General features: G+C 33.6%; 1 protein-coding gene and 1 long non-coding RNA gene across 2 annotated transcripts in view; one reads left to right on the top strand and one right to left on the bottom strand.

Annotated features, from left to right (window-relative positions):
• LOC149476216 (uncharacterized) overlaps window positions 1-20,765 on the bottom strand; it is a 263,269-nt gene that overhangs the window by 53,290 nt on the left and 189,214 nt on the right. The window lies entirely within an intron of this gene.
• The window catches only part of E(Pc) (Enhancer of Polycomb), a 102,060-nt gene that overhangs the window by 43,978 nt on the left and 37,317 nt on the right, over window positions 1-20,765 (top strand). Inside the window, exon 2 of the mRNA XM_089712130.1 lies at window positions 10,456-10,597. Coding sequence (XP_089568256.1) covers window positions 10,456-10,597 — 142 coding nt within the window. The remainder of the gene's footprint in view (window positions 1-10,455; window positions 10,598-20,765) is intronic.

Below are 20,765 nucleotides of genomic sequence, written 5' to 3'. Positions count from 1 at the left end.
ATTTAAAGGGACCTGCATATTTCATACGCTACGGATACAAACCAGAAAATTTGGTCATATTTTGATTAATAATTCTGCAGCCTGAATTTGATTAATGGAGTACATTATTAAGTATTCAATTAACTATGAGGCGCGTTTGTTAACCTTTTGACCGCCAGAGCAAAAACGCATCGCCGTGCCCTCCACGCCAAGCCACAAATTCAATGAGATAACCTTGAAAATAGTAGGGAGTTCAAAATGTTATCGATAAACATAATAATTCACGTCTGAATATTTGAATAAACAGCTTATAACACAAAAATAATATTTATTTAACCTCATCTCCTACTGTAAAAACTTAAGACCACATTTATAGCAACTATCAACAAAAAAAATCAACCTTTTGAGATACAAAAATACATATAAAATTGCAGCAAGTTACAGCACTATTCTCTATCAGTTACGCCCCATTGGCATGTATACATGCCAATGGCGCGGGCAACCATCCTTTTTTTTATAATCTCTCGCTTCTGATTAGGGATGTGTAGCTGTATAGATATTATTATAACTTATCGAGTTTATTTATTAAGTTTATATGAACTATAGGTATTATTGTGGAGTGTTTATTTGTAAATATCAAAACAACTATTACCTTTAAATAAAGGGAATTGCATTAAAACTACATATTTATTTTCCAATCATTTAGTTTAATACTTGAGTTATTACAAATACTAATTATATGTAGGTACCTATTTAGGTCAATTACCATATTTTGATATGACATAGCGACAATTTGTATCATAAGAATATTCTAATAAAGGCACTGATTAGACTTATTAGGTAATAAATTTTGAAAACTGCTCGCTCACTCGCCCGCTACTCGATAAAATATTTTTACAACTTTCCGCACTTAACAACACGGCACGCGCTTACGACGTCACCAGTCCGACATCTATTCATGTCAATGGCGCAGAAGGGATTGCATATCGATACTGTGCTAGGGATGCGCATGATTGGCGAAAAGGAAAATATTCAAATCAACAATATCCACAATATAGACAATATGGTATTATACCAAAGAATGTAGTATTTACCTTTTTTCTCAGTGACTAAGCTTATATATTTTTTTTTGTAGTTATTACAAAAATTAAGCGAATTAGAGTAATTTCGCTGAAATTTTAATGAAGTTACTTGAATATTACACTACATCACTAGTAGGCACGTATACATGTCATTGGCGCGAGAGAACATGCTTTTTTAGCCATTAATTAAGTTATTTTTTGTCATCAAATATTTGAATAACTACTTGGCAATTTTGTTTACTGTGTACAATTATGTAATAACTGGGGATTCAGTTCATAAACTGTACAAATAAAACACGTAAAAGTAAAGGTTTAATATGTTTATTTTGTATTTGTCTATGATCTGTTTCTTGGCATGTATAGGTGTCGTTGGCGCACCGGGCACGATTGCGCATGACATCTATAGATGTCATTGGCGTTCAAAAGGTTAAAAGCACAACGAAACAGCTAGTACATAATATAGTAAAGTATATTTGGTGATGGTTCTTAGTTTATATCTTGTAAGCGTCAAATGTTTGCTGTAGGTACTGGTGATGTAATCTAGTGATGATGATGTTTTTAATAATATGTAGAAAAGTACCTAAGAATTTGGTAGAAAGGAAAATCCTATTAATATTATAAATGTGAAAGTTTGTATGGATGTTTGTTACTCTTTCACGCAAAAACTACTGAACCGATTACAATGAATTTTAGCACACATATAGAGTGTAAATTGGATTAACACATAGGATAGGTTTTATCCCGGTAATCCCACGGGAACGGGAACTATGCGGGTTTATCTTTGAAAATGCGGGCGAAGCCACGGGCGGAAAGCTAGTGTTTAATATAGCTAGGAGCTATTTGAATAAGCTCTTAACGGACTTGTTAACAAATAATAGAGCGTCTCTATAAAGCTTACGAGCATTATTTCTCCACTAAAACATCCGATAGTCTATCCATCGCCTAAATAAAACCACAATACGAAATACAGCAACGTTCGCTTTTGTTACAGCCATGTCGATATTAATTATGCTAATCCGACGTCGAGCTTGAATTAATTATTTGTGTTCCACTCAGTAATTGTATCGCATGAAAATGTTTATGATGTGAAGTGTTTTGCATTTTTAATAGGTAAAGATGTTTTTTTAAAGAGGGGTGGAGATATGGTTAGGAGCTGTTTATTAATGCAATAAGTTGATTGTTTTCAAGTTGGATTTATACGTTCAGGGACCCTGGGATAATAAAACAATACCATACCTTTAATTAATAAATATCCTCACAGTTCGGTATTAAAATGCTCCCAGGTACAGTATGAAAGATAATAACTGAATAATATGTTATAATCTATATATTCTTTCTGCAGAAATTGCATTTAATACAACACAATTATGCAGTATTCAAAGAAGTAGGTACGAGATGTAAAGACGTTTAAATTACTTTAACATAAATAAAGTGACTTAAATCCTCCTTCCTATCCTTCCTACTAGTACCTAATATTATAAATGCGAAAGTTTGTGAGGATGTGTGTGTGTTTGTTACTCTTTCACGCAAATACTACTGAACCGATTACAATGAAATTTAGCACACATATTGAGGGTAACTTGGATTAACACATAGGATAGGTTTTATCCCGGAAATCCCACGGAAACGGGAACTATGCGGGTTTTCCTTAAAAATGAGAAAAAACCTTACCATTTACAATCTGTTGAATTTATATTTTTGGTTTTATGGCATTCAAATGCTTTATAAATATAAATTTATAAAGAATAGAAAAAATTCGATCACGAGTGGCTGAGTTGGTCAGGCATCCGCCCCGGAATGGCGCGAAGGATGCGGGTTCGAGTCCCGCCTCGTGATCGAATTTTTTCTATTCTTTATAGATTTATATTTATAAAGCATTTGAATGCCATAAAACCAAAAATATAAATTCAACAAAAAAGGTCGTGTTCCATCGTTACAATATTGTATTCACTGAAAAGTGCTTCATATTGGTTGAAATGGTTGTTAATCATCTCAATAGATGGCGCGCGGTGTGTCCCTTCAGACATATAAAACTGAAAGAATAGAATAAATTCGATTGCTCTGGCGGGTCACGAGTGGCTGAGTTGGTCAGGCATCCGCCCCGGAATGGCGCGAAGGATGCGGGTTCGAGTCCCGCCTCGTGATCGAATTTTTTCTATTCTTTATAAATTTACATTTACAATCTTACATCCATTCAACAGTTTACAAATTATACATTAAATATTATATCATGAACTTATAAATAGGAAAAGATCTTTCAATAACAAACCAGTCCTAATCGTCGAGTTTTGAATAAACAAGTATACTATGTAACTATTTTAAATAATGTTTTCTGGGAAATGAAATTCAAATTATTTACTTCTTAGTTCTTTCATTTACATAAGGGGCCTTATTATGACCTCTTATTCCCAGTCAGTTTACGCCGTGTATTGATTGAACTGACCACGAATGAAAAGCATTTAAAAATATATAAATAAAATATTACATTATATACTGCGTTATGTTATACGCTTCAACTGCGATTGCATGTAAACGACTGAGCGACTGGGCTATGGGCTACAGTTATAAATACACGACTTTTGAAATGAGGCTCTATTAATAATATATTGCATGTGTTACTACTTACTAGTGACGTCATTCATGTTAATAGATATTCGTTATGTTCTAGTACAACTATGATCAAAATATGTGTGGCTTTTGTAATTATCCTGGCATGAATATAACTTAATTTAGGTATGCCGAAGTATGCTCGACTCATCAAATTTTTCAATTTATTCCTAAGCTAGCTGTGCCCTGCAGTTTTATCCGCAGTGATCCGCTCCTGTTGGTCTTAGCGTGATGATTATAACCATGACCTTCCTCGATAGATGGGCTTATCTAACATGGAAAGAATTTCTCAAATCGAACCAGTAGTTTCTGAGATTAGCGTGTTCAAACAAACTCTTCAGCTTATAATATTAGTATAGATAGTATAGATGAATTGCAGGTTAATTAATTTTAGAAGATTTATATTCTCCTTAAGACAGTTGCGTCTATTTTAAACTTCTTAAATTATATTACGACGTTTTGTAGACAATGTTGTCGTCTACGCATTTATCGTCTGGACTCTAGACTTTAGTTCTTATAATGATTAAGCAGATTTAAAAGGGAATTTTACTAAATTTGTTCGGAGAATTACAGGGAATTTTAACTAAAGTTTGTTTTGTCTAGCCTTTGAAATTCCTCGTAAACGATAATGAGATATCTGTAGAAGGGCTTCGTTAAATTTACATTAAGTTTCCTACGTATAATAATAGTTTAATAAAACTAAAAAAACACGCTTTTTACAGAAAACCGAACTAAAAAATAGAAAATTTTATCAAATTAGTGTATTGTCATCGGTCCTCAATAAAAATACAAAGTTTGAACGAAATCTGGCCGTTTAAAGTGGGTCAAAATCGCGCCCAAAGAAGTCGGTTACAAACATACAGGTGAACCTAATATAAAGCGTGTAATAAAAATGTATCACGATTTAAATCTCAGATGAATCAGGAGGTAAATTTTCATGTTTATTTTGGGAATAATGTTAGTTTCACTTTACGTTATTTTTTGTTTTCTTTATCTTTTCATATCTCTGTTATCTGAAGGTATTTTTATGGGGTGAGTTTTGGTCTATGAAGCAATGTATAGAATTAATTATTTAGATTTTACTTATAATTTATCGAAATTTGTTCATAAATAAATGAAACTATTTTACATATCTATCAATTTTAGATTTCTACATGAAATTGTATTATCAGCAAGTTAAACCTAAGCTGGTCTTGTTTTTGCTCACGGTTCTCATTGAAAATAAATCTAAAAGGCAATAATAAATAATACTGTACGTAACTAAAACGACCTCTAACAAATAGATGCAATGTAACATATGTGACAACATTAAAATATCGATTTTTTATAACGATATCGTAACATAATTGCCAACATACTCGTGTAGGGTTGGAGGTATTTTCCATTACGGCACAACTTCACGCTTTTGCCTTGTTATAATTATTGTAAACGAGGCAAAAGTACAACGGCGATGTGAATCCTTATAAATGCGAAAATGTGTTTGTTTGTTTTCCTTTCACGACGCGAAGCCATTTTCTGATTTGATTTATGTGTCCGGACATAGAAGGCCAGGGGGACAAAACCATAGGACATATACCTAATATGTGGTTGCTTATTATGCTAAATTAATAAAAAGTAATATTGATATGATTTTAAGAGCAACTACGCAGTTTCTTGACGGTTCTTCTCCATAGATACTGCTTTCAAAATCGGTGGTAAATGTTAAAACTGTTAAGACGATTCAAAAGTGCTTCTAGAAGTCTAATTGAATAAATAAATGTTTGTTGAGTGAGGCTTTTTTTTTTACTTCGGTGAAACACTAAATTCTATGGGAATTTCCATTGATTACACGTGTAAAGCCGTATGTTAAAGCTAGTAATTACCAATTTAACGATTCGAAGCGTGTACGGCGGGGAAAAACATGGGTAGGGTAAAAAGGGGTGATTAAAAATACGGATCGTAGGTTGGGACTTAATCCCGGTATTTTGGGGCGAGTGACGTCGACCCGTGTGGGAATAAATGTTGGTTTTATAGAACTGTATGTGGGTAGCTGTAGGTTTGCCTTTGTGTTCGATTTATTGAACATCGTTTGGAGTATTTGTAATGTTTGAATTGATCCCTTTTTTGTAATGCCCTTTATAATTGTCATTCGTTTATTTTCTCGTTACCATGGTATAAATGTGATGCATATGTTTTACAGTTAAACGTTAATTAAAATTCGGAAAAGTGTACTTGCTTTTATAGTAAAAAAATGGATTGCATTATGCGTTTTTACTTACTATCATCTCCATTCTCCATTAAGTTCGAGAGTTTCAAACTATCTTGTCGATCAAAGCAAAAGACCTAATGTTACAATTTTAATCAATTCGCATTTGTGTGCTAAATTCAATACGGTCAAATAAAAATAGTTGCTTTAATATTAAATAACATATTAATGCTCATTTACTTAATGTTAGCAATAAGGGTAGAAAAAGAAGAAAATATTATGTTAGGAATTCAACCTACACAATTTGGCACAGATAATCTTTAGACCCTGAGAAAGAACATAGGCTACCTTTTATTGCGCAATATGTACCACGGGCGAAGCCGGGGCGGACCGCTAGTATACAATATTTTTGGTATGTATGAGGAGCTTTGTGTAGTACCTGGCAGTTATTGTGAATGCTACTGCTATGCCAGAAGTTATTCTTCCCGATTTCGTTGCAAAATAATAATTTTGGGTACATGTTCGTATGCGATTATGAAAAGTTAATTCGATTATGAATTCCAGTAATTTGTAATGAATTAGAAATTATGTTAAATATTGATGTGATTAAAGCGGCATTACTTATATACGTTTAAATAAGTATGTATAACTGTTAGCTATACTAAATTAAATCCTAATAAACTTAGCGTTTATGATAGCAGTAAGCAGAAAGAACCACAAAAAATATATTTTGTCGATTTATCTTAATCTTAATACTATTATAAAGGCGAAAGTTTGTATGGATGTATGGATGTTTGTTACTCTTTCACGTAAAAACTACTGAACCGATTACAATGAAATTTAGCACACATATAGAGGGTAACTTGGATTAACACATAGGATAGGTTTTATCCCGGAAATCCCAAGGGAACGGGAACTATGAAAACGCGGGTGAAGCCGCTGGCGGAAAGCTAGTTACAAATAAATGTTTTAATTTGATGACTGCATCTGCACATGTTAGGGAACTACTTGATGCTTTGTTTATGTTACAGATTTATTAAATCAATATACTTGACCGATAGTGTTTATAGTTTTATTCAAATCTATTGCGTCATTTCAATTCCCTGCTAAGCAAGGCTCATAGTGACGTAACGTTACGGAATATTTATCGTACTTTGCATCGTGGGAACAGCACTAATGTCGGTAGGTAGATAGGTACTAGGATGGTTGTGTAACTGACACCATGATATAGTTTTTAACTAGTTTTAAGTATTATAATGATTTAATGAGCCTGAAGGTGACGAAAGTAATTAGAAAGTTTTCAAAATGTTCTCAATGGGGAGACTTTAAAATCGTATGAGGGTAGATTAGGAAGTTAAATGTTTACTGTTTACTACTTATGTAAATGATGTTTACGTTTAGAACTATTTTGAATACCTGCTTAAGTATAAATAAAAAATGCCCTTGGTGTATTGATTTGTTTATAGTAAGATATGTACAATAAGGGCTGATTTTTCAATCGTTGGTTAAAATTTATTTATCGAATAAAGTATTAAACTACCATTTCAAAAACGTATTCTAATTGTCCGTATTTGACAGTTTATAGGTGACATTTTAAAATGTTCGTGTAATACTTTATTGGACGGATAAATTTTAACCAAGGATTGAAAAATCGGCCCTTAGTCGATTATTATTACAATATACTTATTGTAACAAGTAGGGGTTTAGTGTTAATAGTTAATACCTCTCTGTTGTATGATATTAGATTGGGACCAAGTTTAGGTATTTGAATATTTAGTAGGTACCTACTATCTACCAACTAAGGTAATCTATACGAAACATTATTTTGTTTAGCTCATCAAAATAAATAAACAAAAAAGTACGCCATATTCAATAACAAAATATTGTTCGTTAAATCATCCCTTTACTCAAATAAATTTTATCTCAAACGAGAAAATAACCTTTCATTTTAAAATTTATATTCATAAACGCCGAAACGATTTCAGTGTACGCGTTTTATATACATTTTAAAATGAATTCATATCAGCTTCGATAAAGTAAATAAAATCCAATTCTGGGAACGCGGTCGATGCCTGGATTTTTAATTAAATATGTTTTATGTTTATATAATACATATACTAGGTTGATCCAAAAGTAATGATAATTGGATATTTCCTGTGCACATAATAATACAAAATAAATGTTTTTTGTTTACTCATGTACTCACTAAGTTATCACAAAAAAATCATATCAACAGGCCACGTTTCCAAGTATTTAAATTAATTTAACTGTGAACCGTGGGTGCCAGAATGTTTCCCGACGAAAAGAAGAAACAACGATTCGACATTTAGAGGGTGAATTTCCAAATTTTTTATGAGACCAGGATAATTTTTTGTCACGATTTGTGATCATGGACGTTACCCGGGTTCACCATGTTTATGCTGAAACCAAGAAACAATCAATGGCCTGGATGCGAGCTTCCAAAGTGACGATGAAGAAATTCAAAGGGAAAAATAGTGGGATAGATTAAAGCGTTATTTTGTTGGGACGCTGAAGGAATAATTATGGTGGGATATTTTAAGAAGGTAGCCACTATATTGGGCTCTTACTACACAGACCAAATTAAAAGATTGCGGTAGGTTAGTGAGGAAAAGAGACATGGCAAAATGCGGGCTTGAATGCTGTTTCACCCAGACACCGCACCAGATCACAAAGCGTCAGTTGCAATGGCTGCCATTCAAAAATCGGCATTCCAAATGCTTGAACACCCACCCTGTTTGTTAGATCTAGCTCCTAGTTATTTCTATCTCTCTCCTCGGCACAAGAAACACCTTCGAGGCAAGAAATTTTAAGACGACAGCGAAGTGATGGCCGCAGTAGAGGGGTTTTTGTGGATGAAGTCAAAGGTTTTTTTTTTTAAGTTTAAGAAAAAAATATCGAAGTATATTAGTATCTAGTTAGAAGACTATCTAGAGGAATAAATAATAATTTTAACTGTAATGACCTTGTTTAATATTGATTATCATTACTTTTGGATCAACCCATGTATGTATACGATGGCAGTCTGGCAATCTAGTTTGGAATTTGATAGTTTAAAGCGTAGTATATTCAGCCCTCTTTACAATCGGCGGCAATCTTGTTTGGAATTTGATAGTTAATAGTATAAAGCGCATTATATTGGGCCCTCTTCACAATTGGCAGTGTTGGCCCAACAAATGTTCGTCGATGTTTGCTGCCATTACGGCGATTTTACACGCTTTATATTAGCTTCACCTGTATGTTTGTATGTTTGTAACCGACTTCTTTGGGCGCGATTTTGACCCACTTTAAACGGCCAGATTTCGTTCAAACTTTGTAGATTTATTGAGGACCGATGACAATTGACAATACACTGATTTGATAAAATTTTCTATTTTTTAGTTCGGTTTTCTATAAAAAGCGTGTTTTTTAGTTTTTTTAAACTACATATTATTTTATTTGAATAAACATCTACAATGACGGCCGATCATAGACATTTAGGTCCTCTACACAATCGTGATTCGTGATTGCTTCTACTCGCCCAACGCTGCCCATTGTGTACAACTACACAGCCTCCCTCTGTGGGGGTTCAGTCACATCGTAATTGTTGGAAACAATTTTGTGTCGTATTTGATTAGAATTAAGGTTGTCAATCTAATGGCAATTGTAATTTTATTATTGTAGCTATAATTTTAGGGATTTGTTTAATGTTGAAATTTTGTTTTATACTTATTTGTTTAATTGTATAATAGCAACTTCTATTTGGTGAGGATTCGTAGGTGGTATTATAATTGTTGTGAATAATATTGTGTCGTATTCTGTTAAGGATAAGGTTGTTATTCAAAGCAAAAGTTTTGTAATTGAGATATAATTTTCGTAATGGTTTAATAGAGCAATTAATTTTGAGATTATGGTAAAAGTTGAACATTTCAAATAGAACAGTAATTCAAGTAGTAGGTATTTTGAAAACTTTAATTCATTATTTAACAGTAAAATGTATTATTAATGGTGATAAACATTATGGCACATTAGTGGTTTTGATGACTAATTTATATTTAAGTGTGTTTATATAAAACTACGTAACATAATAAGTTTATTTTTAATCTCGTAAATGTTTTTACTGTCATTATCTAAAATATGAAGAAATTAAAGATTAAGTACTTTCCGTATCTATATTTTAATTAAAATAGTGAAAATACTAATTGCTTATATAGTATAATTTATGTTCTTAATTAATTATTTACAATAAATATTCGTCATTCTAGTACCTTTAGGTATTGAAAACATGCTACTATGTATAGGTTGCCTGGAAGAGATCGCTGCTTTAGCGATAAGGCCGCCTTTTTGTACGTGTTTGTTTGTATGTGTTTTTTTAGTATTGTTTCCTTGTTTTTGGTGCAAATAAAGTATTTTCATTCATTCATTCATTCATTCATATCTATAACCTAAAGTCACCACATCTATTTACTCCAATCAATTGTTTGCTACTGTCCAAATATCCAACAAAGTGTACCATTTCTGTCCACAAGAGCACTTCTTGCAATGGGCCAAATCTGGTACATTACTACCTACTTGTACTACAACATGTACCATTTCTGTCCACAGGAGCACCACCTGCAGCGGGCGATATCTGGCACGGGACTGATCATACCAACGCCGGAAGTATGTCCCGTGTCCGATATAGAGTTCTACGAGCGATGCTACCCGCCGGACTACAAGATGCCGAAACAACACATACACATGCAACGTGAGTTTGGGTTTTTATATTCTACTAGCGGTCCGCCCCGGCTTCGCCCGTGGTACATGTTTACGTTTTCTCTACATAAGAACCATCCTCGTACTTCAAGGAATACATATAATAAAAAAAGAATTATCGAAATCGGTTCAGCCGTTCTCGAGTTATGCGCTTACCAACACATTTTGCGATTCATTTTTATATATAAGAAGATTGTGTTTTAGTAAGTTTAAGTACAAATAGGCATACCTATACATATTTTTTAATAATAGATTTATCTAAGATATTAAGGGTGGAATTTTGGAATGCAACTTAATGGTACACTTAATAAAGATATCCAAAAATTTAAAGCCATTCCGGAAATAGAATGATTAAAATCGTTTAATATTAATCCGTTTAATTTTATTGTTTAATAAGGACCAATTTTATAAAATTTCTCCAACAAACTTGATAAATTTGCTTATTCAATCCATACTAATATTATAAATGCGAAAGTAACTCTGTCTGTCTGTCTGTTACTCAATCACGCCTGAACTACTGAACCAATTTGCATGAAATTTGGTATAGATATATTTTGATACCCGAGAAAGGACATAGGATAGGTTTTATCCCGGAAATCCTACGGGAACGGGTTTTTCTCTGAAAACGCGGGCGAAGCCGCGGGCGGAAAGCTAGTTTATTATATTATATTATATATATTCAATTTATTGCTAATTAGAATGAAATTCGATTTCCATACGAAAAGTATTTCTCTGTAAAGAGTATATTTTTCACATTTGTAAGATTATTTCGGATACGCCTGAAGCTTTCCGCTCGCGGTCTTATTCCGTGAGAGCCACATGAGAGCTGCTTATCTTTCTCCAAGTCTTATCTTCGCTTGGATTTTATTCCGTTGTAAGCTTGCATGTGTGTAGTACAGTTCACCAAAATTAAGGCATAACTTTCAAACAATTATAAAAAAAAATTGTAACTTAGGTACTTATTTGCTGACTATAAGATATGTCGGATTGGTGGTTGATTCATGATTGGTATTAGATTTTAATTTCAGTGTGTATAGGCATATATAATATCTATCTATAGAGATAGTCTAATATGTAGTTAATTTCATCAAGATTTTTATTGAAAACTAGCGGTCCGCCCCGGCTTCGCCCGTGGTACATATTTATGTTTTCTTTACATAATAATTAATAACTATAATAGCTACCAGGAATAACCATCCTGGTACTTCAAGGAATATAATAAAAAAAGAATTATCGAAATCGGTCCACCCGTTCTCGAGTTATGCGCTTACCAACACATTTTGCGATTCATTTTTATATTATGAAAACTCGGACTCTATAGTTAAAGATATTTTCTTTACAACGATAATAATTATTAACCTAAAATATTAAAGTTTTACCTTATATAATGAAATATTTATTTATTTATTTATTTATTTATTTATTTGGGTACATCGACAGATCGCGCATACATCATTCCTTAAAAATAAATACAAAGTAAGAATATTCTAATGCTTGACCCTATTATAGATGTACACAGCATTATAAGAAAAACTAAAGATAAATGCAGTTAATGAGGATGTTTTATACAACTAAAGTAAGTAAATTAATTCAATATTGCTTAATTCTAAAACGTGATGTGATATGATCTGTGCACTTTTCGTTTAAACATTGGCAAACTATCGTGAAAAATATCAAGGTTCGGAACTTTAGTGAGGTATTCATTGTAGGTTCTCAATAAGCGAAAAACTGGTGAGTTTGAACCGAGAGTTGTTCTACAAGGTGGGACGCTGAAAGTTCGGATAGGTTTTCTGGGAATCGAACGGGGAGCATTAAACATTATACTATTGAGCAAATCTGGGCTATCGATTGTTCCGTTTAACAACTTAAACAAAAATGTTAAGTCTAGGGAGACTCTTCTATCATGAAGTTTATCCATTTTGAAAAAGGCCAATCTATCATAGTAGGGGCGTCTATGAGAAATGCCAGGTGAAATAAAGGCAAGATACCGAGTGAACCTTCGCTGTACAGCTTCCAGTCGTTGAGAGTGAACGGTGAAGTAGGGGTTCCAAGCGACACTCGCGTATTCAAGAACACTGCGAGCCATACTATTATACAGAATAATCCTGGTACTATTAAAACGGAATCCTTTTGTGTTTCTCTTCAAGAAACCAACCATCTGATTCGCCTTTTTAACAATTGTGTCAAAATGCGAATTAAACTTTAAGCTCCCATCAATCACAATACCCAAGTCCCTCATTTCTTTGACTTCTTCTATTTGAAAACGATTAATATCAAAACTAGATTTAAGTACATTTTTTTTCCTAGTGCATATAAGGTGAAAACATTTTTTTGGGTTTATAATCATTTTGTTTGCTTCACACCAAGATTGGATATTATTTAGATCGCTTTGAATCAATTGTGCGTCATAAACTGAATCGACGACTTTATAAAGTTTAAGATCGTCAGCAAATAATGAAACTTGTGAGTTTTTAATAGCAACAGTTATGTCGTTTATAAAAATGACGAAGAGAATAGGGCCTAAATGTGATCCTTGAGGCACGCCTGAAGTTGCCTGGTATGATTTAGATGTATAGCCGTTAACTGATACTACCAGAGGTCTCTCTCTGAGGTACGATTGAAACCAATTAAGCAGGGGGCCCGATATTCCGTAGGATGATATCTTTTGTATCAAAACTGAGTGGTCGACTTTGTCAAAGGCGCTTGCAAAATCTGTATATATAACATCTACTTGCTTCCCTCTGTCAACATCATAAGAAAGGTTTGAAATAAATGTTACCATGTTAGTGTGTATGGAGCGTCCTTTAACAAAGCCATGCTGGTGGGGTGATATTGAGTGATGAATATGTCTTGAAATGAGCGGGGTTAGCAAAGACTCGAGAATTTTTGGGAAGCAGCTTAAAATTGCGATTGGTCGATAATTACAAACATTGCTACGATCGCCTTTTTTGAAGAGTGGGATTATCCTAGTTTCTTTCCACGATGATGGAAAAATACCAAATCTTAATGAATTATTAAATATCAATGATAAAGGAAGGGCGAGAACTTTGGCACACCGTTTAACAAAGAGTGAAGGTATTTGGTCTGGACCCGGACCTTTATTGTAGTCAAGTTTTTGAATGCATTTAAGTATTTCTGTCTCAGAAAAGGAAACATTTGAAATATTATGGTGGTTTAATGAGGAATAATTTATATGATTTGTCGGACCGGATACGGGTGTATACACTGACTGAAAGTGCTCAGCAAATAAATTCGCTATTCCTGGACCAGTAGAGGTTGTAGAATCGCTTAGATGCATTTCAGAAGGTATAGAAGAATTAGTTTTAGCTTTATCCTTAAAATAGCGCCAAAATTTTTTAGGATCTTTTGCTATATTAGACTCTATAGCATGTTTATAATCACTTATACATTTGTTGGTTAACTTTTGACATTGCTCACGAAGTATTTTATATTCTATGCTATCACGTGGATTATTATACTTATGAAACCTCCTTCTAACCTTGTCTTTTTCCTTTAAGCGTTTTATTAATGAAATATTCATCCAACTTGGGTATTTAGATTTAAATCCACTTCGTATTGGGACATGTTTCTTAATAGCAGAATTCAAAATATTGTAAAATGCAGAGACCATATCGTTAACATCTGATAGATTCGATAACTGATCCAGCCAATCGACAGAACCAAGCTCATTGTTAAGTGCAGGATAATTTGCTCTCCAAAAGTTATGCCTAGGATTGTATTTCGATTTGAGGAATTTAATATCTCGACAGTTAGTTAGTGATATTAATAGACATGGATGATTAGAATCGATTCTGGATAAGCTATCGTCAGACTTATAGACAGATATTATACTATTCGATAAATTACTTATGACTAGGTCTAATACTTTCGAATTACAATTCCTAAACTCATTGAACTGATTTAGACTATTAGATGATAAAAAATCTATCAAATTGTGACCCAAAGAACAGTTGTAATCAGATGGAATCAATACATCGCTGTGTGAAGTCCTATTCCAATTTATGAAACCGAGATTGAAGTCACCTACTACTATAACATTATCAGCAGTACACAATACTCTATCCAAGCTATTTAAGAATATATTCAATGTTCCGATATTAATGGGCGGGGGAAGGTACACAATACAAATAGCTAACTTAATTGTCTTACCATTTAACAATACCTCAGTCATGACCCACAGATCCTCGCACTCCGATTCCCAATTTTGAATGCGATACGATGGAGTGTCGCGTGATATTGCTAAAAGGACTCCACCGCCATCGTTCTTAATATTATGCTGTCGATCTCTCCGGTATACTACATATCTTGAATCGAATATTTCGCTATCCGCTATACTGCTATTAAGCCATGTTTCGGTAAATGCAATAGATTTGTAGTCATGCTGTAGGATTTCGTTATACACATCATTGGTTTTGGTACGAAGACCACGGACATTTTGGTAGTACATATCGAATTTTAAGTAAAAAAAATATATAAAAACATTTTAAGTTAAGTTACTAACTAATGATATTAAGACTATCCCTGTTTCGTATTTGAAAGGCTTGACTGGATACGTCTTTGCGGACATAGATCTTGCCGTTCCTGACCCAAACGAACTTATAGTTTTTCTCGCGAGCTCTGATCCGGGCTGCTGCGTGAAGCGATTTATTAGTCGGTGTCAAGTGTTCTGATACAAAAACAGGGCTGGGTGCTCCGCCTATACCTAAATGATGAGAATTTAGTTTGGCATCAGAGTTATTTTTATTGAAATTTGACACAGCAGCAATAACTGCATCGCGGTGATGTATATTACGCAGTTTTACGATAACAGAGCGAGGTCTTGAATCATCCTTATTCAATTTCTGGACACGAGTGACAAACAAGATATCTGCGGGAGCAATGGGGTTATCAACTGTCTTGACTAATTGGCCAATTGTATTCAGTAAATTTTCAGATTTATGTTCAGGAATGCCGTTTATTTCCAAGTTGTTTTCCCTCATGTGCTGTTCTATTGTATGAAGTCTACTTGTTAAATCTTTTACTGACGTCTTCAGAAAAAGGTTATCTGCTTTAAGATCGTTTATAATAGAAGTTTTTTCTACCAGCTGAGTTTTAATATTCTCAAATTGTGTATTAATAAATTCTAGACTTTCATGAAAAGAGCTTATCTGCTTCTGTATGTCTCCTAATTGAACCAAAACTGACGACTCTAAGGCTTCCTTTAATATTAAGCGCAACCGATTTTCTGTAATATAACAGTCTGCAGTGCCGGTTATACTCTCCAGGTGTTGAGACTTTTTGAAAGCTGAAGCAGCAAATGCACTGTCACTACTTGCGATATTTGAATCGCTTGACGCAAGCAGTTTACTTTTACAGGTAGCGCATTTCCAAGACGATTTATGTTCTGGTATCATCAATCTAAAAAAATGGCGGCTCATATCTGCGCATTCTATATCGTACTTAGAGTTACAGGAGTGACAGGTCAAGAAGTCTTTCGTTTTTATAATGTTTTGACATGTTGCACATTTAATCGGAGGAGCCATTATTGATGGGTAAATTCGTCAAACAAGTTCGGTCTCCAAAAAAAAAAAAAAAAAAATATAAAATAAATGCGTCCGTCTAATTGACAAGGTTTGCAACAGCGCTTCAAGCGCTTTACGAAGCGTTCCGTCGTGACCTTGGAGCGTTGTAACGCAGCGACAAGGACGAACTGCAAGTTGCCGTTAATCGTAAATTTATAAAGTTTTAAGTTATAACTCACAAGTTTGCGTCCGTTATTGAGATTATTTTTGCACTGATACTTCCATTAGACACTGATAGTCAAGATGACACACTGTTACAAGTTTAAATGTTATTTTTTATCACGAAATAAGAATTAAATACGAGGAGCACATTAACTACGTGTTATCTCGCGCGACAGCGACAGCGATTCTCAAATATGATTGAAAATTGTCTCAACATCGTATTTCAAGTTTCAAAGAAATAAAATATCGAGTTATTTATTCGATCGTTAATTTGACGAAATTAAATTACCGTTCACCAACCGTCGCTCATTATTTTGCAATACGGGGCTTTTTGTGTTAAAGGTTTTCGACCTTATTATGTGAATATAAATAAAAATTACATGTAGTGTATTACTTAGGTGCACAGTTTTCGCTCTTATATATATCGCAATGAATAAGTTTGTTTAAGGAGATGTCCGGTTTATGTGTAGGTGTGTTTTTTTTTAATAAATGTAGACAACTAATTGAAATAAATATACTTTAAAACTGAAAAAGCACCCTTATATATGATTAACTCATGAAATGATTGTATTGACACCGATCAAACAAACTAACAAACAAAAATACTTGATTGTGCTTCGATATTTTATAAGTGTACAAGGTTCGGTTTAAAGCTTACCGTGTAGCGGTCAAAATCTACTCGAAAGATATCCGTTACATACAAACATACAGATTATTTATTTATTATTTATTTATTTATTTATTTATTTAAGCTAATAAAACCGTATTATAAAGCATTTTGCTTGGTATTTAGTTCTTACGTTCATTAATCATTTATCACGTTTTTTTTACATAAATTGTACTCCACTACTTTCCTTGGTGTAGTATTAGAAATTTCCGTACATATTCGTAAAGTGGAAACACTTCATACTATAATGTAGTATCACGTAGTATAGAAAGGCCATGGGGCCATAACAATGTGTCAGTTGCATTGCACATGTCGAAACATACGATTAATCTGCATTGTTGAGATAACAATCTTATATATAAAATTCTCGTGTCACAATGTTAGTCTGCATACTCCTCCGAAACGGGTGGACCGATTCTCATGAAATTTTCTGTGCATATCGGGTAAGTCTGTGAATCGGCCAACATCTATTTTTCATATGTACCACGGGCGAAGCCGGGGCGGACCGCTAGTATACATATAGATAGAAGGAATATGCATATAGGGAACTCTATACAATACGTTATATAATTACAAGGTATTAATAATAATTAATAATATACAGTGGAGGAAAAATCCTTTATAAATTAGTTACTTTTCTACCGGAGCCCGTACAAACTTTCCAGCCCGTGTATCGTCGTAAAAAAATAAATCTGTATGCATTGAGATACTATGTACTGCGTACTAGAGAGGACATCGCTACTAAACTGTTTGTAACACAAGTTAGAGTCAATCATCTCAAACCATTTTTTTTTGTTACATTGATTGGTTTTAATTTATAAGTAACTAGTGGTCCGCCCCGGCTTCGCCCGTGGTACATATTTCGCAATAAAAGGTAGCTTATGTCCTTTCTCGGGTATCAAAATATCTGCATACCAAATTTCATGCAAATTGGTTTAGTAGTTAAGGCGTGATTGAGTAACAGACAGACAGACAGAGTTACTTTCGCATTTATAGTATGGATAAGAAGAATATCTACAAAGTGGCATACTCACTAGCTGCCCCACGCCGCGCCGCCGCACAGATTTTTTTTCGTGGTGTCCTCTCTATACGTAATAATACCTCAATGTTAGTATGTTAGTTTAATCAGCAAGTTTATATAATTATTGCACTTTACATTTAGCAAAACAACCGAACTTTTAGCGTTGTTTATAATTCTACAAAAAAACCTTTTCATAATTTATTAATCTTTAAGCTCGAAATACTTAAATTACTCTAACATATATACGTTGGCTTATCTCACAAGACAGTAATTGTTGAGTCAAGAAATTACGCTTCATTAAACCTTACTCAATCTAATTGTATGGGCATGAGTCAACGTACAGTCTCCACTGTGACCCTACAGCTGATTGAAACAGCTGTTTAGATATAAGTATACGATTTGGGACCTTATTACTGTGGTGTAGAGTCGATTTTCAAGTGATTGAAACAGCTCTTACGATAGAAGTATACGATTTGGCACCTTATTACTGTGTGGTTTAGAGTCGATTTTCAAATGATTGTAATATGGATTAATGTATAGTAAAGAAGTAAAAATTGGGAACTTATTGCTATGTGGGGTAGAGTCGATTCTCAGCTGATTAAACAGCTCTTTCGATAGAAGCATACGATTTGGGTTCTTATTCATATATATGAATAAGAACCCAAATCGTATGCTTCTATCGAAAGAGCTGTTTAATCAGCTGAGAATCGACTCTACCCCACATAGCAATAAGTTCCCAATTTTTACTTCTTTACTATACATTAATCCATATTACAATCATTTGAAAATCGACTCTAAACCACACAGTAATAAGGTGCCAAATCGTATACTTCTATCGTAAGAGCTGTTTCAATCACTTGAAAATCGACTCTACACCACAGTAATAAGGTCCCAAATCGTATACTTATATCTAAACAGCTGTTTCAATCAGCTGTAGGGTCACAGTGGAGACTGTACGTTGACTCATGCCCATACAATTAGATTGAGTACACACCATATGGTGTAGAGTCGATTTTCAACTGATTGAAAAAGCTGTAACGATACAAGGTGATAGAAGCATGCAATTTGGAACCTTATTAGTAAAAAATGTAGGGTGGATTTTCGTTTGTGTGTGCGAATTAACGTGTTAAAAATAATAAGGATGCGAAGTTGGTGGTGATTCTTATGACTTATCGGGACTAATATACCCTTATGTATTACGTATTTGTAATTATTATAATGCTTTCCTCCCGTAGCTTGCGTTGTCTAAAACTTAAACTTATTGACACTTACTTATGCCTTCCTCAAGAACTACTTTATCCATTGATGGAAAACAGTATGAAAATCGGTGTTGAAATTTTTGAGAATTATTAATAATTTCGAACAGGCAGACGCGGCGGAGAACTTTGTTTTATTATATTTAGTGATTAGCATCAATATGTGTATGATAACCGCGAAAAAACCGGGGTCCGGTACAATACCGGATAAAAATGGCTCGACCGATTCCCATGAAATGTTTTGTGTATATTGGGTAGGTCTGTAAATCGACCTATATCTTTTTCATACCCCTATCACCTATGTGATAAGAGCAAGGAACAACAACGCCACAGTATTACAATATGTAATATGAATACTGTGACGTTCGTCGGGTCAGCAAGTAGGTAAACTGTAAAAAAGGTTATTCTAGGGTTTTTTCCAGCAAGTAGGTAAACTGTAAAAAAGGTTATTCTAGGGTTTTTTCCTACTTCATAATTTTATTAAAACTATACTGGTTTTACCGGCGCTCGTTATTCGTTAGTAACGCTTCGCTTGGCTTGATTATGTTCCGATATTTTCAACAACCTTCGGCGTATTTCAGCGAATTCAAATTCATTTTCAAATTTAATTTATCACAGAATTTAATATCCTTGTTATTGTATCTTATAACGTAGACAGATATAATATGTAAATATATTGTAGTTTTTGTGTGAAAAAGTAACAACTAAGAACTAACGAACATCCATTCTTCTATCATTCTCACAAGCTTTTATTGCTAGCTGTGTCGCGCGGTTTCACCCGCGGACGTAATTACGGGTAAATGTCCGGTACATAAGTCACATAGCTGCCTATTTTTATACTATGGGCTATTCTGGTATATAAGCTACATCACTGACGAGTATAATCATAATTTGTTCAGTGATTTTCACGTAAAAGACTTAATTATTACGTACCTACTTTCGCGTTTTCATTACCTACTTACTACTTATTAAAGTATAATTTAACTTGAAAAATAATTATCACATACACTTTGCACTTATTAAGGCAATAACTGTTTTCACTGAAAACACGTTTTATGAGCTCGACGAACGATGTAAAAGTACTTGCGAAATGTATTAAAAATAAATATAATTTCTTGTAACGCATGTTTATATTTTACGAAGTAAATTAAATTCGTAATTGAGTTCATTTGCGATGTATTTAATATTTTATGAGTACATTATTAAAGGGCTGATGACGAAATTAGGTGGTACTTTTCAGATGTATGTGGGTGTATTAAAAATGTAATAATTTTAGAAATGGTTGGTTAATTTATTTCACTGTAAATTAAAATATAGCTGCTTGATACTTGATATAGTTTAGTACTGCGTATGTATTGATGGAAAATGCATATTCATCTAAATAAGAAAATTATTAATATATTTTTGCACTTATTTAAAGGTGTTAGGTGACCAAAAGAGTTAAACTAAAAGACAGGCTTTTTTATTCCGTT

The sequence above is a fragment of the Colias philodice genome, chromosome 28 (genome assembly GCF_061535455.1).
Source record: "Colias philodice isolate Cphi_HAF_F1 chromosome 28, ilColPhil1 Martin Lab GWU primary, whole genome shotgun sequence".
In the NCBI taxonomy this organism is placed as follows: Eukaryota; Metazoa; Arthropoda; class Insecta; order Lepidoptera; family Pieridae; genus Colias; species Colias philodice.
Note: the sequence above shows the minus strand (reverse complement) of the source record. Positions and strands in the feature narration are given on the sequence as shown.